The following is a 26,740-nucleotide window of genomic DNA, read 5'->3' as shown; positions in this document are numbered from 1 at the left end:
GGGGAACTCTTTGGCCCAGTCTGCGAGCTGAGTGAAACCAATCAAAAAAGACTAAAGCCTCTTGTGAGCCACACCCTGCTTTTACTGAGCCTCTGGGATCAGTTGGGGTCGGCCACTGGGTCACCTCTCGATTCTGAAATTGGACCAAAGACCAGCCATTACAAAGTCCAACCAGTGATGACCCATTCCTGCCGATAGTGTGGGCAAGGTGTGTGGGGGTGGAGGCAGAGTGAGGGCAGCTGGCTTCGGCAGTGTGACTGAGCATGCTCAGTGCAAACCAACCAGCAAATCAGGAGGGGGCACGTGACCCAGCATTCCACCCTGCTCCCATCGCCTCTGACTCCCAACACAAAATAAATGACGCTTTGGGCCTATTGCACTTGAAAGCAGAGACCCAGAGATAGCTCACCATCACCACTTGCTCCTCAGCAGATAGAGTAAAACCCTGGATAGACTGGAGAATCAGATTCCCAGCAGGGATCAGGGCTTAGAAAGACACCAGCTCTGCAGACAAGTGAAAGCAGCATTGACTGGTGGGGACCAACGAGCAGGGAAAATTTGGGGAGGCTTGTCTGGCATATATCTCAATAGAGAGTCCACTGTGTTTAATGCCAAGCTCAGCAAAGCGCTAAGAGATTGAGGGCCACGTCATTAGGTGTAAATCAGAACAGATGCACTGCTGTCAAGGGTGCTGCACAGATTTACACCAACTGAGGATGTCACGCAGACGGTCTGTTTGGAGCATATTCTTAACTCACTGTAAGAAAGGAGTGTTACAAAGGGGGAAAGAGACTCTTCCAGCCGCTATGCAGCACTGAAGTTTCACCTGATCTGAGACGCTAATAAGACTTTTGAGTTACACTAAAACAAACTGCAAAATATTTTTCACTTAGGGTTTTAGATAAAAGGCTGGATTGAAATCCCTAGTCTCTTTAAATGATAGTTAAGGGCAAAGCCAATGTAAGCCTGCAGCTATTTAGCTTCCTAGAGGGAATGGGTATTTATGTCACTTTTGAAGTTAAGCAAAGTTGAAAGGGGACTAATGTTCCCCAAGTTGCTTGGAGCATCTGCTTTCTCTCGAACATGGATTAAATGGAGGAAAAGTTCCATACTCCATTTCAGATGAGACATGATTTGATGCCAGATCTCACTCTCCCCCGATTGTATTTATCCTGTTGTTTATAATAAAAATCGAGTGATCCATTTCTTCTGACAGGAGGAAGAGCGGCTTCAGGAAGCCTTGTACCAGTCTGTTTCTATATTAAGGGACTATTACTTGACAGCTTCCTGACCATAAATAGCTATTCAGCTAGGCAGAGTTTTAATTTAGACGTGAGAAATAAGAGAGTCTGGAAAAGTAATTGTATGATGTTACTCAACTTCTGCCCCCCCTCTTTTTTTTTGCTTTTCAAAAATGGGGTGTCTCTGATCACCCCACAGCACTCACTCTGCTCCACCTGAGCTCACCCCCAACCAAGCACATCCCCTGTGTTCACAAAAGCTGCAAAGGGGAAGTTAGGCAGCTCCCAGCTGCTAAGTGTGTTACAAACGTTACAGGGGTGGCCAACCTGAGAAGGAGCCAGAATTTACCAATGTACATTGCCAAAGAGCCACAGTAATATGTCAGCAGCCCCTCATTAGCTCCCCGCCCCCTGCTCCCAGCGCCTCCCGCCCACCGGCAGCCCCGCCAATCAGCACCTCCCTCTCTCTCCCCGCACCTCCCGATCAGCTGTTTTGTGGTGTGCAGGAGGCTCTGGGTTGGGGGGAGAGGAGCGAGGGCACGGCAGGCTCAGGGGAGGGAGCGGGAAGGGATGTAGTGGGGGCAGGGCTAGTGGCAGAGCCAGGGGTTGAGCCGTGAGCACCCCCGGCACACAGGAAAGTTGGCCCCTGTAGCTCCAGCCCCGGAGTCGGTGCTTGTACAAGGAGCCGCATGTTAACCTCTGAAGAGCCGCATGTGGCTCCGGAGCCCCAGGTTGGCCACCCCTGGACCAGAGAGCTCAAACAGGACATGGTGCATTGACTGGCTCTTCCCTCACTCCTTTCCCCGGGGCCTGGCGGAGGCAAGGCAGCTGTAGGGGGCAAAGAGAGGCGACGCACTGGGGTGAATGTCACTATGTAGCTCCCTACCGCCTCCATGAGGTCCCACCAACATCATTTCCATGGGTTCATGGCAATTTGACTTGTCTCGCTGTTGCACGATCAAGGGCAATACAGAACCCTATCAAAAACAATGAAGAGTACTAGTGGCACCTTAGAGACTAACAAATTTATCTGGGCATAAGCTTTCAAGATCACGTGATCTAAGGAGCTGATCCAAAAGCGCAGGCAAGCTAATTGAAAGGGCTCCCACTGAAGTCAAAGGCAGTCTTTCATTGACGTCAATGCGCCTGTAACTGCATGGGTTCTCCATTGCTGGCAGGAATAAAGAGTAGGAACAATTTATTTTCTCCCTAAAGTTATGACTCAGGATGCAGGCCGTAAATAGACCTGTTGTAGACAAGGCTGCCATTTTACACAGCCAATTCCCAGATCATAATCCCAGCTCTGAGTTCTCCATGTAGGAGTCTGTAAGCCATGCCCATACTTCAGATAAAAGCTTGAAAACATGAACTCTAAACAGTCTAACACCAGAAGGCAAACAAAAAGAACCACACATTTATTAGGGTTAAAAAAAAATCTCATGAATTTAAGCTGAGCTCATGATTTTTAGGCGCTTTACTTGTGATTTTTGAATGCGTGGAGTTGGCAATACTGGAAACGACAACAAAATAACCCAAAAGAAAAAGGACATTTCAAAGGTTTCTTTTATTTTATTATCGGAATCTTTTTTGACCATTTTTGTCACATGGTTTGCCTAAAAAGAAAAAGAAATTCTTTCTTTGGATATAGAACTGGAAGAGCAGCGTGTTTATGTCATGAATGACTCATGGGATCAGTGTTGAGAGACTAAATGCTTCAGAAGCGAATGCTCTATAGAGATGATTGTTTTTAATATAAAACAGCATACGTTTAAAACAACAGGGTCTTTTTTTCCTTTCCTGCTGTGGCCAGTAAACATAAGGAAGGCAACACAGTTTACGTGTTAATAGAATTAAGTTACTTGGTGCTATATTATCACAGTCTTTTGGAAAGTGGAAGAAATTGCACACAGAAGAGTCAGAAAAGGGAGAAATAATCGTGAATAAACATAGATTCTGGGATGTATTTATTTGTTTCATCTCAGGAAGATAAAGGATTCCTCATGAAAAGAGAGACATCCCCTTTTCTTTTGCTTTGGGGAGGCGTCTCCAGTTCAGTTCTGCAGAGTGAAAGCTTTTAGAGGCGTGAGTACCACAGAACAAGTCAGTCAGGAAGAATGAACTTGGCCAAGTATAGCCAACATTTTCTAAGCTTTCACTTCCAGCCTCTGAGAGAAATCTGTCTTTGAACTCAGAATCATATATGGACTACTTGAAACCTTTCAGTCCCAAAGCTCTAAGGCAGCCATTTCTTTTGCCTCTTATCCGTTAGTTGGGAAGGTAGAAAGGTTGGTCCAGAGTGTTTTATTGGAAGCCTTCTTTCTAGGCCAATGCCAGTGCGCACCAAGAGTCCTGACGGAGGGGAATGCTTAGTCCTGACTGTTGAGTCATGGTAGCAGAAGTGAAGGCGTAATCCTCAGGTTCAAATTTGAACTCAGAATGGCCGCTGGCCAGTGTGTCATCCGACTGGCTTTGAGCCTATGAAGATTACGATAAGGAGAATTATTATAAAGCCACAGATGTATTTTAATATATATTTAAAGCAGAAGTTTCAAAATGAGAACACTGAGTTAGAGTTACTTTTATTTATTTGTATTTGTCTTTCATCAGTGATGCAATAATCGAGCTCTAAAATCGTCTAGCTAATCACTTAGGATGGGATTTCTGAAGAAACCTAACGGAATTGGGTGTCTGACTTCCATTGAAATGTAATGGGAATTCGATGCCTATCTTCCTTAGGCTCTATTGAAAACCCCAGCAATTTAGCTGATAGTGTTCCAATTCTGAATGAAGGGAATGTAAGATAAACCCATTACTCGCATCATGTCATTAGCAAAAGAATAGTCAGATTTGTCATAATTTAGTAGTATGAATATGAGAGATTATGAATATGATAGATTAGACCCTAGCAGAATTGTATGCTCAAGAGAACCCCAGAACTAGACAAGAGGATTGCTTCATTCTAAGACTAAAGTGCCTTAGCAGAGCTCTCTGGAAGAAGCCTGTGCTATACCTGGCTCTACTGATTGATTGATTGATAGATAGATTGAATGTGTCCAGTTTGGAGATCTCTGGGCACACGTATGTTCTTTATAACCATAACACCAATCACATTTATCAATGTCAACCAAGAACCTCTACTATAACTAGAGAGGGCACCAAGTCTCACAGATGGGATCTCAGTCGGAACTTCCCTTAAATTCAGACATATTCAGATTCAGAGGCTTGGTTAGGCCCAATATAAAGACGATGCATAGTCAGAACATTTTGATTTAGAGCCATCTCTTCCATCAGATAAACAAAGCACCAATCCGTGCACCCAATGCAACCCATCCAGACAAACTCGTGAGACAGGAAATGGGTCTGACACCCAATGATCTCTAGAGAACACTCTTTGCGCTGCACTTTCATGAGTGTTAGATACACCTCTAATTGCCAGCAGAACAATAAAGAGAATGCCATACAGGTAAGTATATACCTGTCTGATTAGAAAGCTGTCAAGAACTCTGCAAGTTCCTAATCTCACTTACACTGGTTTTCAATTGACTCCATTGTGTTATTCCTGATTTACAACAGAGCAAGATCAGAATCAAGCCCAGCTACATGGACATAACGCCCATTGCCATCAGTGCAAGTTGAAGCTGTGTACTCTGTAGAAGGGTAGAACTGGACTCTATGCAAATTATAAAACTTGTGGCCACCCTTTATATCTGTGCCTAATACTTTTCAGAGCAAAAGGTGCATTTAGGGATAGAAGACAGGTTGAGGTGTGGATGGGAGAGTCTAATTATGAAACTGGCTTGTTGTAGCAACAGACAGTTAAACTACTTAGTCCGGTACCGGCTAGTCAAAAAAATCAATGCGAACAAATACAAATAGCTCTCTGATCTCAAGCTTTACCTGGGAGACTGACACTATGGTTTGTCCTGGGTACTGTGATGTCACATTGGGTTCGGTTTTTAAAGTGACGGTGCTGTCCGAGTTTGTAATGGAAGAAGGGGAGTTAGTGGCTGAAGTTGTAGACCCTGAAAAATAACGGTTACCAGTTGATAAAGTAGCAGACACATAAGTCAGTTCTCAGAGAAACAGTCATTTATATTTTAATAGCTCCCTGAACTTTTTTAGGGGAGAATCTCCTATCTCATGGCATTGTTGAAACATGAGAGTACTTTTTGTGTGGTAGTTTGTTTGTTTGTTTGTTTCTCAGATAAAACATGGAAAAAACAGAACTGATTGGTAAGTGACATGCTAGAGGTACTTGGGAGGGAGGGAGACACGTGATAGACATGAACGTTATTCTTCCTGGGTGGCCCTTCCTGTCAGAGCCCTGAGACGAGTCCACTCATTTGCTCCCCACCTTAACACCCATCACACTAAAGGCCCCACAGCCTGGCTCTCATCATGCATTTGACTGAAGAGGGCTGGAATGGTTTCAGAGTCCATCAGCCCCACTCTTAAACCAGCAAGAGGGTTGCTGCTGAGTGCAACACAAGGCATTCCCCTCACTGGCTCAGCAGACCATCTGAGGCACTCCCGGCCCCCACCTTTCCCCTTTACACCAGTTACATCCTTGCTGCTGAAGCTGCAGTTCAGGAACCCTTTGCGCAGCATGGAGGCGTATAGCAGCAAAGTGAAATTGACAAGATCTCTCTCAAGTGCTTCTGAGGGGAATTTTTTAAATCCTCTCTTAACCTTTCCTACCTCCCTCTGCCCCAGCAACTCTTGAAAATACCCGGCTGCCCTACTGCTCCCACCCCTATATACTCCATCCATCCAACAGCCAGGGATACAGTGTCTGCATGTGTCTTCTAAAATGCCCAGCAGTGAGATAGCTAACAGCACTGCCGTTTACATCGCCAACATGAGTGGACACCCCAATGAGAAGAATGGGACTCTCGTCTGAGGCTCAGGGAAACAACACTGCATCAGCTTGCATCTGCAGGGTTTTCTTTCCAGTCATAAAGACTAAAAGACACTCTGTTTTCTTGTAGGAAAGATTAGATTCTGCAGGCGTATTCTGTAGCAGGAATTAACTTTTTAGCCAATTTCATAGCTGTAGAATCACTGACAACACTAGGCCCTACTTAGAGTCTAAGCCATAGGGAGGAATAATAAAAGAACCATACCTGTTGAGGTTTTGCCTTTGGTAATGTTTTTAGGCTTCCTTTTCCTTGTCTGGATGCTTTCCTTTTTCATTGCCAGAGGTCGTGGCACCTTGACACCCACAAAGTTTGGAATCATTAATAGTGTATTGTACTGAGCTCTGCCATGTGTGTTACTTTTATATTTACATACTGTAGCTCATGCAAAGACCTTGTCCTTCACTAAGTGCTATTTTTCTCCACAACAGGCCTTGGCTGGAAGATGTATAAGGCTGAACAGTTGAGGCTTTCACACAAATTTTGTTCTTTTCCATTATTTCCTATTTTCCTTTTCCTGATTTATTAGTGACCTTTGCAACTGTGTCTTATTAAATTACACCCGTGTGTGGGGCACTGGATGTCTCCCAGGGAATGGTCATGGGATAGAGAGATGTTAACCTCTAGGGCACTGGCTCAAATTGGCCCAGGCTGAAGCACAAAGTCTGCTTTGTGGCCTATGGACAATTCACTAGAGGTTCCTGCCCTGAGTGGATAAACATCATCAAACCATCTCCACAACTTGGCGCTAACTGCCCTTCTTACTAGAAACCAAGAATCGAATGGGCGTGGAGACTAAACCATCCTGTCTCCTCTAGACATGCCCCTGCCAGGTCTGGGCAGGTGCATAGTCCTGGTCTGGGAAACTTTGCCCTGCTGCTACCTTGGAGGTACCTGTTCTATGGAAACAGGGAACTCCAGGCTAGCAATCACATCTTTCTTATCTACTACATTCATATTAAAATGTTAGCAGAAACAGAATCACACTTGTGCCCCTGAGATAATGGAAAGGAAAGACATATTGCCGCCTTTAAAATGAATAGATTTTAAGGCCAGAAGGGTCTGTTATAACCATCTACTCTGACCTCCTGCATCACACAGGCTAGAGAACCTCACCCAGTAGTTTCTGCATCAGGCCCATAACTTCTGTTTGATTTACAGCAGATCTTTTAGAAAGACAGCAAACCTTGAATTAAAGACTTCAAGTGATGGAGAATCCACCACGTCCACAGGTAAATTGTTCCAATAGTTAATTATCATCACCGTTAAACGTGCACATTATTTCCAGTCTGAATTTATCTAGCTTCTGCTCCTAACCACTGAATTTCATTATGCCTTTTCCTGCTAGGTTAAAGAGCCATCTACTATCAGAAATGTCTTCCCCATGTATGTTCTTGTAGAGCATGATAAAAATCACCTTTTAACTTTCTCTTTGATAAATGAAACAGACTGAGTTTCTTAAGTCCCTCACTATAAGACGTGTTTTCCAGACTTAGACCATTCCTTTAGCTCTTTTCTGAATTCTTTCCAATTCTTGGACTGGATAAAGCTGCCCCTTCCAATAGGAAGTGAAGGCAGGATATTTTAAACCTGGTGGGAAATGATTAAAGACAATATGGTTTCCTCTGGAGGATAAATTAGCGCCTTACCCCATGGAGTTTCATGTATAATCCACAGGCATTGCAGACTGGCTCTCCTTCTGCATTCCGTCTCCAGAGGGTAGTATTAGTTGTGTGACAGTTAGTGCAACAAAGGCCAGCGCGTCTCGATGAAGACTAAAAAAAACCCCACACACATGAAAAAAAGAAAAGTAAGAGTTTGCATGCAGGGGGAAAAGGAAAAATCTCAAATTACACTGATTTCCTGGACGATGAAAAATGCTGACTAAATGCACAAGATAACAAAATTCACATCAAAGAAATAGCCGTCCAGTGAGCTCATTTGATTTGCAAACGTTCTTTTATGGAGCTTGATAAACCTTGCAAACATCCTTTTAATCCCTTCCACTAATGTTAAATAAATATGTTCCGAGAAATAATATTTCATAACATGGTGCGATAATTTCCAAGTGATCCACTCGGAGGGAGACGAGTCTTATAAGAATTATTATCCATGTTTTGAAAGTAGAAATTTTGCGAACTCCATAGAAAAATGCTGTTGATTTAAATTAACTGTTAAAGTTAATGGGGGCCAGACTGATCTCTGGTGTAAATCATCAGTGGTGTTTGGGCTTGGAACGGGTTCATAAAAAAAGAATGATCCTTTGCACTTCCTGCATCTCCCGCCTCTCATCTAAAGAGCCCAAAGCACTTTCCAAACACTAATTAATTCCAATTTTTGTGGGTGGCTTGACTGCAGGACAAGTCCCAAAGCTAATGTTTCTTTAGCTGGAAGCAGAAACACTTTGTAGAAGCAGCAGGCCTGTCTCTGTCAATCGTGTTCTCAGCTAGTGGGAAATTCAGAGCTCTCAACACAGGGTTTTAGCTTGTCAACTTATGGGCGTTTCATTTTAATGTCTCTTAGCGCTAGGCATTCCAACTATTTGAACAGGACTCTTCAGTAAGTGTAAAGATACTGGTGCCATATTTAATATCATGGACTATCACCACATTCAGGTGTTTGAGTGATGTTCTTCAGCCTGGGGACAAAAATGTCAATTCATCACGGAGATAGATGTTGGGTGATGCAAGTAACAAAGAATTCCACATCTGTTTTGTTTTCCCATTATTGCGTCACATCATTACTAAGCATTGTGATAAATTGGGTAAGGGGAGAAGGAACAAAAATGAAACGTTTTACAAAGTTAGTTGTTAAGTGCAGATCAGATTTGAGTTTCAGAAGACAGGGAGGGCAAAGTGACAGAAAGCTCTTTGAGTCACTGGTTGCTAAGTGAAGCAGCTTCAGCAACTTGTTGCAGATCATTATATTCCTTTATACATTATTTATTTTTCAAAAAACAACCTGCCAAAACATAACCCTGAGATGCAAGCGGATTAACTTTTGCACAGAAAAGAATCTGATGATGTTCAAAATCTTTCCCTAGCAATTTCTGTCCTGAGCAGGAGGGATGGGGTCATGGATATACCTGGTATAGCTAACCTGGTATAGCTAACCCGGGCAAAATCCTACCCTCAGATATGCCTCCTTAACTGCTATCGGGCCCCATTTGCTTAGCTCACATCTTGTGTTGAGCTGAGCATCCTCAGGTAACTCAGCTAGAGAAGAAGGAGATCAGCACCTTGCAGAATTGGCACAACCTAGCCTGAAAACAGTCCCATAGTCTCTCCTATCATCAATAGTCCCATGGAAGCAGCACATACTGCAAGCCAATGGGCCTACTCACAGTCGTAAGGACCACATCTGGTATTAAGAGGAGGTGCTTGGTTTTGGCCTAGCTGTCCCCGCTGAAGACTGGGGGACTTCTACCACTGACTGGATGTAGAGTAAGGCCAGTGCTGAGACCTTTGGAAAGTACCACCCTTAAGTGTTATAGCAGGATAACCTATCCAGTACTACCTGAGAGGCTGGACCCACCGCCCCGGATGATCAAGCAGGTCTCATGACATGAGGTCAGACTTGCTGAAATTGTGCTCCTGACCACTGAATTCCAATACTAGGCCTGGCACCAAAGTGGTCTTCCTATCTAGATACTTCTACAGCCTTCATCACCCTCGTATTTGAGGGCCTCAAATCCCTAATGGATTTTATTCTCTCCCCAACACTGCGAGACAGGAAAGTGCTATTTCCACTAAACAAATGGGGAACTGGGACACATGGTAGATTAAATGACTTCTCCAAGGTCAGACATAAAGGGTTTGTCTACACAGCACTCTAGTCCACACCATACGGGGGTAAATTTTAGGCTGTGCTAGGGTGTCGTGCACTAAATGGCCCGTGTAGACCGTGCTGGTGTGCACTAAAATTTCCCTGGTGCATGTTAATGTGGTCCCATTTCAAACTGTACTACATTACTGTGCATCAGCAGGGTCCACCCGAGTCATTTAGTGTGTGACAGCCTAGCACAGACTAAAAGTTACACCCTCTTGTGTGGACTAAAGCACCATGTAGACAAGTCAGGGGCTGAGCTGGGAATAGAAACCACATCTCCTCAGTTCCAGTTCAGTGCCTAACTCAGTAGAAAATCCTTCCTACTCTGTAATCTTTGCATCATCAGTCACCTAGCAGTTTTGTGACAGAAGAGTGAGTAATATGCAACTGACGGCATTTCAGAACCAACTATAAGATAGTTTTAATACACTGTTGTTTCAAATACTTTTACAGACCATGGAACCATCTCCTTCTCCTAGGGAAGTCACTGGGAGCGTGATCAGGCCCAGGGTTACCAAAACACTGGGTCTAAAAAACTTTAAACATTCTCTGAAGTTGCCCATTGTGATTTAACTTTCCACTGCAGCAAGAAAGACACAGTCAAGGCTACTTTTGCTTACTGAAGGACAAAAGGTACAAAATATTATTACTAATTTCCCAGCAGTTTACTTAAAAGAAAGAGCGTTCTTGCCCTTCCCCACCCCCAATGCAAAGTCCGCCATTGTAGCATTCTGACCTTGTCTAGGAAGTTGTTGACTTCAACATTGTACTCCAGTGTTTATTTATATAAATGTAGCATACACTTAAACAAAAAGCCCTTCATGGGCTGCACTTGACAGCCAACTGCTGCTGATAAAGCTCTTGGAATCATTCGTCTGAGCATATTTAATAAAATGTACGCTAAAGTTAGCTACATGAAGGTCTAACAGAGCTACTGACCCAAGAAACTCAGAATTAACAGAGGATGGTCTCTCTGTGGAGCTGGCTGACTGTTTGAAGAAAATCACAAAGCCATCAGAAACTCAGAACATGGAAATGAAAGCAGAGGCGTTTCATAGAAAATACCTTTGAACCCCCAGAACATCTCATCAAAACTTGTTGCCACTTTAGATGGGCATGACTGTTGGGGAACTGGGTCATTAGACAGATTGCTACAGGTGGGCAAATGGTAGGTCTTCTTGGTCAAATGAACCTTTGTGAAACCTCTGAAATCTGGATCACTGAGATGTCTCATGAAACCATACAAACCCAGATGCAAGGCAGAGTGTTGCAAAACACACAAGTCTGAAATCTGCTGATGAAAAACGCTATATAGGAGCTGGGGATTATTAATTTGAGTTCCTTTGCCATTCTAGCTTCGAATGAGCCTAAAACTCAAGGGGTGGTAAATCACATGAACTGAAACCAATGAAATAGTAAATCAAAACACACCATACATTTTGCACAGATCTAGATACCCATCAGTTAACATGGTATTTAAGCTCAAACCCCAAGTCAAGGTCCTCAAAGGATGTTATAAGTGGCATTACCTACGCACGAAGAGTTAAATAATGGCTATAGTTACTCTTTTCTGAAACCTCTCTATCGAATGAACATGCTTTCTCAGCTCAGAATGTGATTGGTGTTATAGATTTTCATGAGAACATTGTTCTTATTATAAGAACAATTTAATCATTTTAATTCCTTTTTTGTTCTTTGTTGGGGTTTTTTGCTAACAGTGCAATAACTTGCACGGAACATATCCATGTGGATATTCATGCTCTACTAAAATTATTTCATGAGGTGCTGCAGTAACCATGTGGTATATTTCTGTGCCACCGTGCAGTGGAAAGTTCTATGTTTGCCTTAAAAAAAAAATTACAACCTCAGTAACTTGGAAAATAGTTGAGTCCTCAGAAAGGGCCCAATCTTACAATTAGTGGATGTTTTCACTGAATAAGAACCAAGTTAAGAATAGAGCCATCAGAGAATTGATTTTTTTGGTTTGGCAGCCAAACCAAAAGAATCTGAAAAATATTTTGTTTCATTTGACCAAAACCAATCCCCCCCCCCCATTTTGTTTTGTTTCATTTTGGGTGTTTTTACCCTTTTAAAAAAATCTAGCTACATTTCTAAACAAAACATCCTATTTTATTTTGAAAATGTCAAAACAAGACAGTTTGACTTTTCAGGGGAAAAATTCTCTGTTTCTTTTTTTGGGTGAAACTGTTCACCAAATTTGACTTGGATTTGCAAATAGTTTTGGTTAACCCAAAACTGCATTATTAGAGGCCTGCATCCAGCCTTTCTGCTGTGGGGACTGACAGATATCAGGCGTGTCCTGAGCGTGCTGCAGGATTGTGCCCTGCTGGAGAGACAGAGATTCCTCCACCTAGGCTGAGAATCCTGCTTCAGGGATTCCAGGGCTTCGGCTTGAGCCAGGGCTCCGAGCTGCTTGTTAGCTGTGGGACAGCATCACAACTTCTGCATTAGCTTAATATTAAAATCAATGGGACTACTCACGTATGCACAATTACATGTGCTTTCAGGATCAGGGCCTAATTTATTGTTTTGTAAAGTGCTTCAAGATATCTTGACTATGAAAGATGCTCTATAAAACAAAATTCCGTCCCAGCCCATCACTAAGTAATATAGCTTTCTATGGAAATCAGTAGGGTTGCATTCTGTTCATGTCAAAGATAAAAAAGGATAAGTCGCAAAACTGCTGCTTACAGAACATTGCCGTATCGTATAAAAGGGGCTAGCAACTGTATTATTCTTACTTACCGTAACTTCATATACATGACTACACTGCTGTATACAGCACTGCTAAGTATCGTTCCTGCTGTACTACTGTGCAGTCACATTGAAATCTCTAGTGCAAAATATGCCTTTTATTTTAATGCAATTTTGCATAGTAAAAGCAGCATACCCAGCAGGCAAAATAATACATAGTGAAATATCTGTCTAGGCTGGTTACAGAATGAAGCTCATAAGATAAAGAGAACAGAGCATTATTTTACTACAAAGTATATATTTCTATGCACTGTAAGGGAGTGTAATTCAACGGTTCCTCATCTTAACGAGACTTTAGTGTTTCATTGAATTCACTGGTTCAAGTACAGCACTCTTTTACTACCAACCAACTAGTGAAGACTGTACGCAGGGATATTGCTCAGAAAATTTCTGTGCAGAAAACTTTTTTTTTTTTTTTAAAGTCTAGGACTTAGCAAAATCAAAGCAAATGTGAAACCCTGAAGCTCGACTTTTTTTTTTTTTAAAGCTTTGGGGGTTTAAACAATGGTTTTATGGAGGGCAGGGGGAAATCAGACCTAGGATGGCAACATGCATCTTGAAAATTAATCCTTGTGGAATTTGTTCAGCTCAGATATTTCAAAGTTAATTAAACAACAACAACCACAAGGACCAAGCCTGTTGTGAGACTTTAAATAGGAACAAAGGGAAAACAATAGGGATAAACTGGACAAGAAGACATGGGTCCTTTTCCTGGAGTGTACTGAGAGCTCACTCCAGCTCCCTTTACTCAACTATTGGTAACTAATGTAAACTAATGTAGACTCAGTGTTGTTAACAATTGCTTAGGACACATTTCCACAGAGCTTATATCAGTGGAAGGTCTGTTACATAGGGATGGCAATACTGGGCCCCTTAGGCCTGGTTTATTCTTGGAGGTTAGATCAACCTAGCTATGTCGCTCAAGGCTGTGAAAAATTTTATGTCCTGCTGAGTAATGTAGTTAGGTTGACATAATCCCCTGTGTAGACACGGCTAGTTTGATGGAATAATTCTTCAGTCAACCTAGCTACCTCCTTCTGAGGGGTGGATTAACTACATGGATGGGGAAAAAACCTTCCATCCTCGAAGGAAGTGTCCACGCTACAGTGGCACGGCTGCAGCGTCGTAACTGTGCCGTTGAAGCGGCTATAGTGTAGACATGCCCTTAGAACCAGAGCACAGCCATCCTCAGTTTCACCTCTTTTTGGCCTCCCACTTCTGCCTTATTCCTTGGGGTTGAAACCGGTTTCCCAGGTGGTCCTGATCCTGACTCCAGTGAAGACAATGAGAGTTTTGCTACTGATTGAATGGGAGCAGAACCGAATTCTTTTTTCAAGTGATCTTGCTTATGGAGACGAGAGACTGGCATGCTGCATGTTGCATGCTGGCGGAGCCATTTCCCCATTTGGAGACTGGATTTCGTAACTGCAGCAGGAAGTGGTCGTCCAGCTATCGGCCTGCTGAAGGGCCAGTCACTTTGTTTTTAAATCACCAGAACAACCAGTTTTTTGTATGATGACAGGATTCAAATACCAGTAAAAAAATGCCAGTGTGAATCTGACATTAAGGGCTAGATTTTCCAGTGCTCAGTGCCAATCAGCTCCCATTGTGACGCTAATGGCTTGATTTTCAAAAAAGCGCTGCGTGCCTGAATTACCCTGAAAGGCACTTCCAGTGCCTAAATGGGAGCTAAGTCCCTCTGAAAATCTGCCCCCTTAGGGCCAAAGCACTGTGCAGGGGACTCCCACTGAAGTCAATGCGAATTGTACATAAGAACATAAGAATGGCCATACTGGGTCAGACCAAAGATCCATCCAGCCCAGTATCCTGTCTGCCAACAGTGGCCAATGCCAGGTGCCCCAGAGGGAGTGAACCTAACAGGTAATGATCAAGTGATCTCTCTCCTGCCATCCATCTCCACCCTCTGACAAACAGAGGCTAGGGACACCATTCCTTACCCATCCTGGTTAATACCCATTAATGACTTAACATCCATGGATTTATCCAGTTCTCTTTTAAACCCTGTAATAGTCCTAGCCTCACAACCTCCTCAAGCAAGGAGTTCCACAGGTTGACTGTGCGCTGAGTGAAGAAGAACATCCTTTTATTTGTTTTAAACCTGCTACCCATTAATTTGATTCGGTGGCCGCTAGTTCTTATATTATGGGAATAAGTAAATAATGTGAGTTGTGAGTTTCCATAGACCAGGCCCTGATCTTGCAATCAGATACTTTGGTTCACAGGCCTCCAGGTGGGTACAAGTGTCTGCCTACATGGAGTTGATTACAGGGGCTGGTCCCAATGTTTTCGCTTTCCAGCTCACAGCATTGAATCGTGTGTGAATAATTGCTTAAAAATTATGAAAAATAGTTCCTGGGCATGTATAGCCCTCTGGGGAATGGGTGTTACACGCTCAGTGGCTCGTTAAAATGTAAATATATCAAACCTGACCATTTATTTTCCTGACAAATCCAAATGATATTAGTCTGTAGTAGCCTCCTTGCTCAGCCAAGATTCCTGTTGACTTCAGCTGGAGAAAAATGCACTAGGAATCGCTGCAGCAAAAAGAGCAGCTGTCATGAGCAGCTTGTGTTTTCAAGTGTCCTAAACTGCAGAGATGCACGAGGTTCGCTTCACTAGGAGCTTGACCCCGCAGTGCTTAAATCAATAAGAACTTTGCCATTGACTTCAATGGATGACAAATCAGACCTTATAGGTGTAAAACCCTGTCCCTACCAGGGCCTGCCATGGCCAGAGAAAATCCTTCACATGGTCGTGAATGTTGACGTGAATAGGATACTGCCTGGACTCTAAAAATGAGAGGCTATGCATGCATGTGTCTGATAAAGGGAGTCTTTGGGATGTAGGAGTGAGGGAGAGGAGCTGTGTGAGAGCTTGCCAGACAGGCTAAGGGCTTGTCTACACTTGTCTACCGGGGGATCAACGAGCGGCGATTGATGCATCAGTGGTCGATTTAGCAGATCTAATGAAGACCCGCTTAATCGACCACAGATTGCTCTCCTGTCGTCTCCTGAACTCCACCGGATCGAGAAGGGTAGGGGGAGTCGATGGGAGAGCGTCTCCTGTCGACATTGCGTAGCTTAGATCGAATTTCCCCTGTAGTGTAGACAAGGCCTAAGACACACACCTGGCCTGCGTGCAGTACCGTTTGCACATGGCCGTAGACCTCTACAGCTTGAGATTTGGGGCTGGTCAGAAGAAAGATTGCTTGTACACATCAGAGTTTATCTAAACATTAGATTAGTTCCATTTGTCAGTCCTAGCTGTTACATCTCTAAAAACTGGCAATTTAAAGTATTTAGTCAGTAATGATTCCCCAGTGCTAGGCAGATGGCCTGTACCAGGAAAGCCCCTACAATGAATAAGTCCTAATACTTCAACAAAATACCTTAGTAGCATATCCCAATGTGGCAAGGCCTGGAGCTTTGAATATATACATATGTAAATACATTACATCCCCCAGCTTGGAAATACCATCAGTAATAACAACCTAACAACAGTTCCTCCTGGTCTGGGGTGGAGGATTATGGTAGGTAAGTGATGCTGGACATATCAAATGGCTGTTACACATCTGTGTTTTGAGCTCAGAACATGCAATAAGTGGGACTGAGCTCTGAAACCATCCCTAACTTGATCATTTTTCCTCTTATGGGGAGAGCTGGTTGAAAAATTGAATTTCCATCCCATGGGAAATTCTGGGATTTTTAATTTGGTTTTGTCTCAAATCAGGACAAAAAGTCTAAATCTCTGAATGTTCATATCACAAAATATTCTGAGATATTTCATTTCAACCTTATTGAACCCTTTAGTTTTGATAAGATCGAAATTTTTTTTGACTTTATCATTTCAACTATATGCTAGTATATTATTGTCAAAATGAAGCATTTTGATGATTTCCTACTGGATTTTTTGGTGAAATTGATACATTCTAGTGAAATAGTTTAGATTTTGTTGAATCATCATTTTCCAATGGAAAACCATAGCATCAGAAAATTTTTGACCAGCTCTACCGATGAGGCTGTTGCATAAAGGATGGGTGATCAGTGATCAGGCCTAACCCCCTGCAGCATAGGAAATAGCCCTGGCATCCTTAGGCAGCCTGGACATAGTACACAAGTGGGAAGGTGTGAGAGTTAGCCTTCCCTAACTCTATGAACCCTTAATAATGGTGCAACCTATTTGTCTCCATTTCATCTGCTATATGTATTGAAAGGACTCTGAGAAACATCTGCTGTGAAGTCAGTTACACAGTTCTCTCAACAAAAAAGGTCTTCAAAATCAGTGGAGTTGCTCTGGATTTACATCAGTATACCTGAGATCAGAATCTGCCCCAGTATACAGACACTATTCACATTACAGCTGGTTGGAAGTTTTCTGACAGAATGTTTTTCCATCAGAAAATGCTGATTCACTGGAAGCAAAACGTTCCGGGGAAACGTGTGGATTTTAATGAAACTATGTTTTAAAATAATGGGATGGAGCATTCTGATGATGGCAAAATGTTCCATTTTGAGAATGCAACATTTTAATTTCCTGGTTTGAAACAACATTTTGTTTTGATATTACATTATGTGTAATGTAAAAAAGCAAAATCAGAAGGAAATATTTCATTTTTATCAAAACGAAACATTTTCATTCACCTGAAATTAATGTTTTTAAATGTTCATTTAATGGGAAATTTCACATTTTGGGGGGTTTGTTCCATTTTGGAATGGGAAGAACTGAAATCACGGAATTTTCTGTGAAACCGAAAATCCAGTTCCTGCCCCGCTCTAATTCAGACACAAGCATCTTTACTATTTCCAGTAACTGACTTTGAAGATATCAATAAATACCAGAAAGCAAAACACAGCAAGGCGGACAGAAGAATTACATTTTAAAACAGTTGTTTTTCTTAAGAAATTGGTTATAATAAGAAGTTGGAATCCATTAAAAATCTTATTAAAAATTGGCACTAGACTTCTAAATCAGTTTAACTGATACATGTTAGTTTTAATTTTAAAATAAATCTCATCTGCCTAGATAACTTGTAAACAAAGCTTCAAAGGCAATATGACAGAAAACAGACAATTTACACTGAGGCTCACTAAGCACAAATGTTGCACAGAGATTGTAATTGTTCATAGAAGTATTCTGTTAAAAGCCAAAGTCCCTGCATAGTGACCTCAGTAAGACTTATCATCATGCAAAGGAAAATGGGCTCCTTAGGGATCCCTGAGCTATATGGATCTGATCCTGTAAATTCTTGGTCAAAGCTGTCCATTGACATCCAATGAGAGTTTTACCTGAGTAATGAGTGTAGTATCCTATTCATATTGTTACATTATATCTATAACAGTATCTTTAATACCAAACTACTAGGGTCTTCACCAAATTATTTATCGATAAACCCTAATTCTGCACACACTTGCACACAGGCTTTACTTTACACACATGCACAGATTACGTACACAGTTAAAGTGCAAATATCTTTGCAGCTTTTTGGAGACATACGTGTAAAAATTAGGGATTTTACATTAGCATTCATACCCTAAGCTCTTGCAAAAAAATCTATTTCCAACTGAAACTTTATATTTATTGGTGTGATATTCCCTAATTTTGGTGGGAGGACTTGACTGATTAAGAGTTTGAGGGATCGAGCCCTGAGCTCTGTTTCCAATCACTGCAGTGTGAAAAGGTGAAACTTTTTACAACTAAATTCAAATATCAAAGGTGAATTTACATGAAAAAGACACACCTTCTCCCCCTTGCAAGGAGATCCAACTGTGATGGAATCCAATGTATAATACCTGTAAGATTAATATTTTAATCTGAAAAGATACAGCAACTAATGAACACAATAACCATAACCTATCCTTCAGCCAATGCCGACAGCCAGAAATGCACCAGTGACTGTATGAGATTCCAGCCTACAGTATTTATTTAACCGGGGACAATTATGCTCCCATTTAAATCAGTGGCAAAGCTCCCATTGACTTCAAAGAAGTAAGGCTAGATCAGTGTTAACTTGTTGTTCCATATTCAGCCCAGCCTAAAAAGTAAATTAGAAAGAGGTGATAACATGCATTCTAGTAGATAGATAATCAGCTTGTCTGTCTAGATGCATGCACTACTATATATTAACCTGATACTATGCCTATTCTATGTGTTTGTGATCATCGAAATGGTTGGAAATGGTGAGGCACATTTAATCTGAAAATACTGCTTAGTAGCATGTCATTTAATTTAATTGAATGTCCTGAGGGCATTTACACTATGGAGAGTAATTGTTAAGATATACTCGTTATTTCAATCTATTAAAGGCCTGATGGTCTTTAATGGAAGTTGGGTCTGGTCCTAAATTGAGATCCTAGGCATTTGATCCTTGAGCACAGGCTATTCATTCCCCTGAATCAGAATTGCAAGATCAGCCCCTCCACTGAACACACAAATAGCTAGTGTCCAACAGGCAATGCCTTTGTTTTGGTCAAGGTTTTCACAAGGACAGGCACATGCCGCACCACTAGTAACTCCCCAGTTGCATTTTTCAGCTGGCTAATTTAAACATCCCTCAGCCACAAGCCGTCAAAGTGGTTCCTGACTTTGTACGGGGCCCACGCATCCGGTAAACACTCTACTGCCCATGTTTTTATGGTGCTCGCTTGAAAAAAGGCTCCTCTCAGTTCACACCGCGGTAGCCATGATTTCTGACCAGCCTCTTCGCAGAGCCACGCTCAAACAACACACCCACTGACTTCAGCACTGTGGAAGCATCACAGGAAGGTGGGAGCTGGTGACCTGCGTGAAGGGCAGAACTCAAACCTCTTTCTTGGGGAGCCTACATGGGAAAACTTTTCTGCAAACCCAGAAATGCACACAAGGAGCTTTGGACCGGTGATATGCACACTTAGAGCTCTATGCACAGAACCAGGCCTTTCCTGTTTGAGAGCAATATTAAAAATATCCTCAGCGTTCATACATGTTTGTAATTGATCAGCTTGTATCCACCAATGTGTCCGGAGCTGTGAATTCCTGCATTCAATAACAAGCAAGTTAAGTAACTAGGAGGGTCCTAATAGATCTCTGCCTGTCATTGGAAGGGGTCCTTATACACTGGAGGGAGAAAACCACAGCTACTCATCTTAGCATTTAAATGTAAATACAGTCCCATGACACTGAGCCTTTATTCCCATTAATATCTATTTTTTTATTCTCTAGCTAACCTGGCTGTATTTTCCTTTGGTAGATTCTTAGTTGTCTACTCCTTACCTCTAAGAGAGCAATGCATACATGTGCCCGCATGTATTTATCTCAATAAAATACACTCAAAGTGATCAAAAACCCAACAGAGGGTCAATCAGACACTCTATAGATCATTTTAATCTATCTTTGGTAGCCTTCCAAAATATGGTGTGTGTTTTTTTGCTAGGCATTATAGCAGAAAATTTCAGGGGCCTCAAGAGGCAAAACTTTGGAAAGATAATTTTATTATTGACATGAAAAGCAAATTCACTTCTTCTGCACTATAAACACACAATATTCTCTCCCACACAATATTGTTTTAACTGGCCACTGTACACTAGAATCCCAACTAAGCTCAGGGCTTTTTCTTTTCTTTTTAAAGAACAATGTCAAAATATGTCAAACGAACATTGAATAACTTCCCCTGAATTTAAACACAGACTTTTTGTTGATAGAGGGGATAAAAAATATTTAGAGAAAGGCCAGTTCCCGGGTAATGATAAGGTGGTCATATTAAAAACAAAACAAAAAAAGACATGACATAGTTTGCTTCTCTCTTTAGATTCTGTTTTATACAGCCCCAAACATTAAAGATTTCCCCCCGACTGGCAAGAAACCCTGTCATTTGTTTGAAATACGAGGCAAGTGGACTGAGAGAGGAAAGAGGACAAGACAACCCGCGCTTATCAATGTGAATTTCATCCTACCTTGCAAAACGAAAGCACCCAACTGCTCTCAGCTCTAGATTTCGATTAAGGGGTGACACCTCTGTATTCCAGTGTCAAAGACTATGTTTGTAAAAATCAAGCCACTGGATTTCTCTTTGTGGGAACGACTGAGGGGAGAGCATGTCACTCTATTCAGATTCGATAAATCATCTGCCCGAGGAAACATACAAATATGTAAACCTTTGGTTTCTTAGCCTATCGCTTTCTCTCCTTTCAAATCAGTCCCGTAGGACTACCACCAGTGCTGCAGTAGCTGTGTAAATAGCTAGTTAGTTTCCTTGCAAACTTGCACAGAAGTCTCCGTTTGTAACGAGCTGGTGTCATTTCATCCTTCCACCTTTACCTGCTGAACAGGTCAGGCTGGGCGGGTGGGGTGGGCGCGCTGTTTTCACACCAGCGAATAATAGCTAACGACTCAGGAACAATGATTCTCATCGTCATCATCATGCGTGACCGACCGCCAGCGACCGACGGCACAAATATGGCTGGGATGATTGCTTAGCACTCACGAGTTCACTTCTCAGCTGGATTCCTCAGAGCTGCAACATCTCAGGGGCCAGACCTTTAATTCTCCAAGCCCCAGAAGAAAGCTCCGAGGCACCTCACTCGCCTCTCCCCCCCGCCCCGGAGCGCACAGACCACCCCCTCTAGCCAGAGCCTGGCGCCGGCACAGATCCCCCACTTCCCTAGCGCGCCGCGGGAGAGAGGGGGAAAGAGATGGGCGGTTTGGGGGCTGCCAGCCTTACCAGCCTCTTCTGTGGCTTGATGAGCGGTCGGTTGATGCCATTCATTTTGTGATAGAGACCGCAGGCGTTGCACAGATAGTGCCCGGTGCCATCCTTTCTCCAGAGCGGGGTGGACATCGCCCCGCAGTTCACACACTCTCGGCCATCCCCGGGGAATTCTTCCAAGTACTCTGAAACTGACCCAAACGCAGCTGGTTAGGCGCTCGCTCCCTTCCCCGGACAAGGTCACTTCCCCCCGGGGATCCCAAGCGACCGGGCTAGGCAGAGCCAGCGCGCCTGTCCTCAAAGGAACCCAGTTTTGTCTTAAGAGAAACAAAAGGCAAAACGGCATTCCCTAGCCCTTTAAGCACCGATTGCTCTGGGGGACGCTGTGGGAGAGCATTTGGCTGCTGCGCATTCAGGTGCCGCTGAAATTTACCTTTAACTGCCTTTCCCCCCCCGGGCTACTTTCCTAAATACGATTCTTTGCAAGAGCAAACAGCCCCGGGACACCAAGTGTCAGACACACCGGGGCGTCCGGCTTCTCTTCGGCCAAAGAATCTGCAGAACTTTTCTCCAGCCTTGAGGCTTTTGTCAGCCATCTCCTGGCTCCAGCAAAGGACCGTGCTCTGTGTCTCTGGCTTACCAGGATCCGGCCAGCTTGTTTTCCCTAAACGGCAAATAGTTGTAACATCACTACTGAAAATACCACACCAGTGCGCCACGGATACCGTGATTCGGGAAGAAACTCCGCTGGAAGAAGGGATACGGCCCTGTGTGGTGTGGGGCGAGGGAATCACTACATGGGAACAAGTATCAGAGGGGTAGCCGGCATGGGAAGTGACTGAGAGCGATGGTAAATAAGGATCAGAAATAAGATGTTATGGGAAGATCCCTCCCTAACAGGACTCCCACTGGAGTCACTGACAGTTTTGCCCACCTCCAGATCGCAGGTGAAAACACCACACGTGAAATCCTGGCCTCGTGGAAGTCAAAGGGAGTTTTGCTACTGACTTCAATGATTTCTCCTCACCGCACTGCATTGGATTGCCCCAGTATGAAATAAATCATAGGCGGAAATAGCTGAGGGCCCTGTCCCAGGGCTATGAAGAGGGGAGTTCTGCTTAAGCAGAGATGGCAGCAGATAGCCCGGTCGGTTTGCCCATCCCGTCAATCAGCCGGTCTCCCACTTTTCATGCCCTCGAGAAGTGTCAGACCCAGGGGTGTCAGCTGCAAAACTCCCATTGACTCCAGCCGCAGCGGGGTCGAGAGAGAGAGAAAGAAATCCAGGCGAATATGTCAGACCAAGTTCTTTTCTGCCGACTCTCATGGGAGCCTGGATTCTGAAGCAGGACCCTTCCCATCGGCTTCACTGGGCTGAGGATCAAGTTCTCTCCATTGCAAAGCACCAGAGGGGACCTGCTCGCAAGGACCTATTTCAGTTACACCCCATCCCTGCTTTTAGCAGCGCTCTAACCTGTCTCCACGATCTGCTAAGAAGGAGAAAGAAGCCCCCGCCCCCTCCCCTGTTTTCTTTTTTACTTAACCTTTTAATGTATCATTTAATGATTTTTTAAAAAAAATAAATATCCCCGACAAGGGGCGATAATGAAGATTGATTTGATTTCATTTCCCTGCGGACTCCCCAGAAACCGCTTCTCATGTGGCTGGAAGCGGGCTGGGTGCAGCCCAGCTCGGTTGTAAAAATAAATGATCGCTATGATGTTATTGTAAGATGATAAAAGGAGGAGGGGGGGAGGGAGGGAACTGGAAGACTTTCCTGATTTCAATCAAATGGTGTTGGTTGCTGACTGGTGGCGACAAGCAGGCTGGGGAAGGCCTGGTGGAATGTCTATGGCTGATGTACAACTTCGGGGGATGCTGGCCTGTGGGTATCAATCACATCTAGAGCTCCGAGCTGACAAATGACAGACTCACAGGGGAAGGGGGGGGGGAGTCAGCTTTCTCGAGTCAATCTTACAGCTCCCAGGACCATCGCTGGAGGAGTCTGAAGTTGTGTATGGCTGTAGACACCACACATCTAATTGGATTACATATCCATACTATGTGGCTATAGAACATACACGTAAAATAAAATGAATATAAAATCAATGTGCTGTGTGTGTACACACGTATATACCCACATACATTCACATCTTTTACACACACACACAAAGATGACATGGGTTTTACACACACACCCATATTTTGCACATGGGTACACATGTATACTTTCCCCTAAGTCCCAAATATTATATATTCATGGGGCACTTAACTAGACATGTCAGAGTGAGATCTGACCCCCTTCTTCCAGAAATCAGAAGGGAAAGTGAAACGTTTTGTTTGCCTGACTGGCTTTGTGTATCTCCCAGCTATGTATTTTTGCTTCAGTTATTTTACAAGCAGGCGATACAGAGCAACCCCTATTATTTCAGTCTTAGTATGAGTTGATTTAAAGCCTCTTCCCCCCCCCCCCCGAAATAACTCCCTCCCTCCCACTCTGGAAGAAGCTGTTCTTCGCGGTTTGAAAATTGCCTGTTTTCTTTCCAAATCAAAATGCACTCCTGGTTTAATCTCCTTTGGACCTATTGAAGAAGCGATCCTTAAAAAAGAAAAAAAGTTTGGACTTGTTGTTGTGTTAAGGCGCTTCACACTCGCTCACATGATCTAAGAGCAAAAATAAATAACTAAAAGAGATTCTTGAACACTGCATTTTGGAAGGCCAATAGCATACACAATGCATGGCACAGAGAATGACTTTGCAAGGAATCCACATCTCTCAACAGAAAAGAGGGTGGTTTATAAACTGGGGTGATTTCTATGGGATTAATGTTTGCTTTAGGAGCATTGAAGAATTACATTCAACTCATCAGGGGATCCAACTAATGCAGTGGGGGAAAAGATTGTACATTACTTTCAAAGGCAAATAAAAAAGATTCCCAGAAATCATAAAGAAGCAGCTGTTTAACGTGCAATAAAAGAAAGTGGGACCCGCAATTTGGAAAAGTTCGTAAGAAACATGGAGTGGAGGCATGTTTCCTAGTTTACTTTGTTCTTACTAGAGAGATAAGATAATTCGATTCTCCGCAGTAAAGATAATAAGAAGGATGAGATCCTGAAGTGGATTTTAAAGTACTTTTCAAAACATAATCTTAGGAGAAGAATAGACCCATAAGTTATAAACCAGAGCTGGTCCTATTTATTTAGCAGACCGGGAAGGGTCAGGGGGAGGAGGGGGAGAAGCTGGAAAGTTGGCTAGGACCTTGATTTAAAAGGGCTCTCCGTGTGGATAAAAACGAATTGAAGTGGGTTTTATTGTTCAACGCCTGACTAGATTTCACTGTCTCTCCAGAGGCAGCAGATTGATGCAATTGGGGAATTGTTTGGGTGAAGGCGAATTAGGAGACCAAGAGTCTGTTCAAATATAAACTAATTTACCACAATAAATTACTTAAAAGGGAAGGAGCTATAAATCTGCTCTCCTAATTCAAACACAAGGGCAAGTATTGAGGCGAAGGCATAGAGTCGATATTGTAGAAAGGAGAGATCATTTGGGGTAAAGGGCAAGGCGTTTAAACTACCTCCATTTTCCTGTCCTCCAGGGAAATCACTCTCCTTTTTAAACGTGTTCTTTCCCCTTCTTGAGATTATATATATATATATACACACACACACTGGCATTCATGTGGCAACAACCCAGTTCCTGCCTGGAGAGGGGAGGGAACAGCTGATTCCACTACCTGACCCTTCATAGGGTTAAAGACACAGGAGGTCTTTCTAGAGAACCATCTTTTCCTTAAGGTTCACTTCAAACTCAGGGGTCAGATTCTCCTGCCTCATTGCGCCCATTACCTGACTCCCCATTTAGTCCCATTAGCTCCAGCGGGGCAGAGCCAGGAGCTACTTTGATCACAAGAACCGGGCCATGCACGAACACGCTGGGTTCTTTTTTGTCAGTTTTCCATTTCCATGAGGCTCCTGGCAGCACTTTAGGGAGCGGATCCTGCTGCCCACTGAAGCGTCCATTGGCTCCAGCGGGAGACAGGGTAGACCCCACTCAAAAAGTGGATTGCCCCCCCCCCCCCCCAGGAAACGTGCAATGGGTTGGAAAAACAAACCGGCGTGGGTCCAAGCCCTCCCCCCCTCAAGCCCCCGTCTTCCTCTGCTAGAGACGTGGGTGCCTTACAAATCATTTGCATTTTTAAAAATAGTTAAACCTACCCCAGGGCCTCCAGAAGGGAGGGCTCCTGGGAGCCGGGAAGGGGGCGCAGAGGTACCGGGACCCGCGTGCGGCTCAGCCGGGCTGGGCTCTGCGGTGCACCAGGGCCCAGGTGCGGTCACCTACCGAAAGTGGATCTCCTGCCCGGCAAGGCAGCCTGCCTCGTCTGGAGACTGTGCAGGACGCTGCTTTCAAAGTGTCCCGCGGTCCAGGAGGGAGGCATCTCCGGGCTCACGTAGGCAGGGTAGGGGCTGGAGTAGGATCCATTGACCGAGCGCACCAAGGCATTGCCGTACTGCTCCCTGGCCCCGCTGCCCAGGAGCAGCGGGCTCTGGTAGGCTCCCTCCCGGCCGGCGTTGTTGCTGACGGGCGGACTGTGCGAGTAGGGGAAGCCCGAAGACGGATGAGGGCTGCTCGGGTTGAAGGCCGATGCCTCGCCGCCGGTCTGCGCCCAGCCCGGGTGGTTGCCCAGGGGGTGGCTCTGGTGGGCTGTCTCGCAGCCTTGCAGATAAGGCAGGGTCTGCAGCATGGAGGGCACCCGGGTGGTGGGCACGTACACCGGGGAGCTGGCCGACGAGTGCAGGAAGTTGCTGGAGTCGTGGGAATAAGCCGATTGCCCATGGTTGGGGGCTAGGGCTAAACTCTGATACATTTTATATCCTCCAAAGTGGGACCAAGGCCCGGGGCAGCCGTGGGTCGGGGAAAGCGGCCGCTCAGTTGGCGCAGAAGTTTTCTGTGGCGTGAGGCTTCAGGATTCCTATGTCCAGGGCTGGGAGTTTGACATGAGAAGCCGGGCTGCTCCCTTGCAGCTGTCTCCAGATGTTCGGGCTCAGGTCAGTAACAGTTCCAGGCACCTGAAACATGAAAGCAGACAGGTATGACTTTTTTTTTAATGGCACAACTATTAGATCATAAAAAAACTAAACCCGTGTTGGTTCGCAGCAGCCTCTTGCACCTGCCCTTCCACACGGACACTGGTGAAGAGGAGGGATGTTTTAACACGTCTTCACGGAAGGAGATCGCAGCTAAACACGACGAAACGAATGAGGATGGGAAGAAGCACCGG

The 26,740-nt window shown here is 44.0% G+C and overlaps 1 protein-coding gene across 1 annotated transcript; it reads right to left on the bottom strand.

Annotated features, from left to right (window-relative positions):
- Positions 1-3,560: 3,560 nt before the first annotated feature.
- On the bottom strand, positions 3,561-26,326 carry GATA5 (GATA binding protein 5). The gene is made up of 6 exons (XM_073308984.1): positions 25,801-26,326; positions 21,477-21,652; positions 7,807-7,932; positions 6,365-6,452; positions 5,139-5,263; positions 3,561-3,716 (listed from the first exon to the last, which is right to left on the bottom strand). Exons 1-6 carry the CDS (start codon positions 26,324-26,326, stop codon positions 3,561-3,563), a joined length of 1,197 nt encoding a protein of 398 aa, XP_073165085.1.
- Between the last annotated feature and the right edge of the window lie 414 nt (positions 26,327-26,740).

Source organism: Lepidochelys kempii, chromosome 13 (assembly GCF_965140285.1).
Source record: "Lepidochelys kempii isolate rLepKem1 chromosome 13, rLepKem1.hap1, whole genome shotgun sequence".
In the NCBI taxonomy this organism is placed as follows: domain Eukaryota; kingdom Metazoa; phylum Chordata; order Testudines; family Cheloniidae; genus Lepidochelys; species Lepidochelys kempii.
The sequence above is the reverse complement of the archived record's forward strand: the minus strand, read 5'-3'. Positions and strand labels throughout refer to the sequence as shown.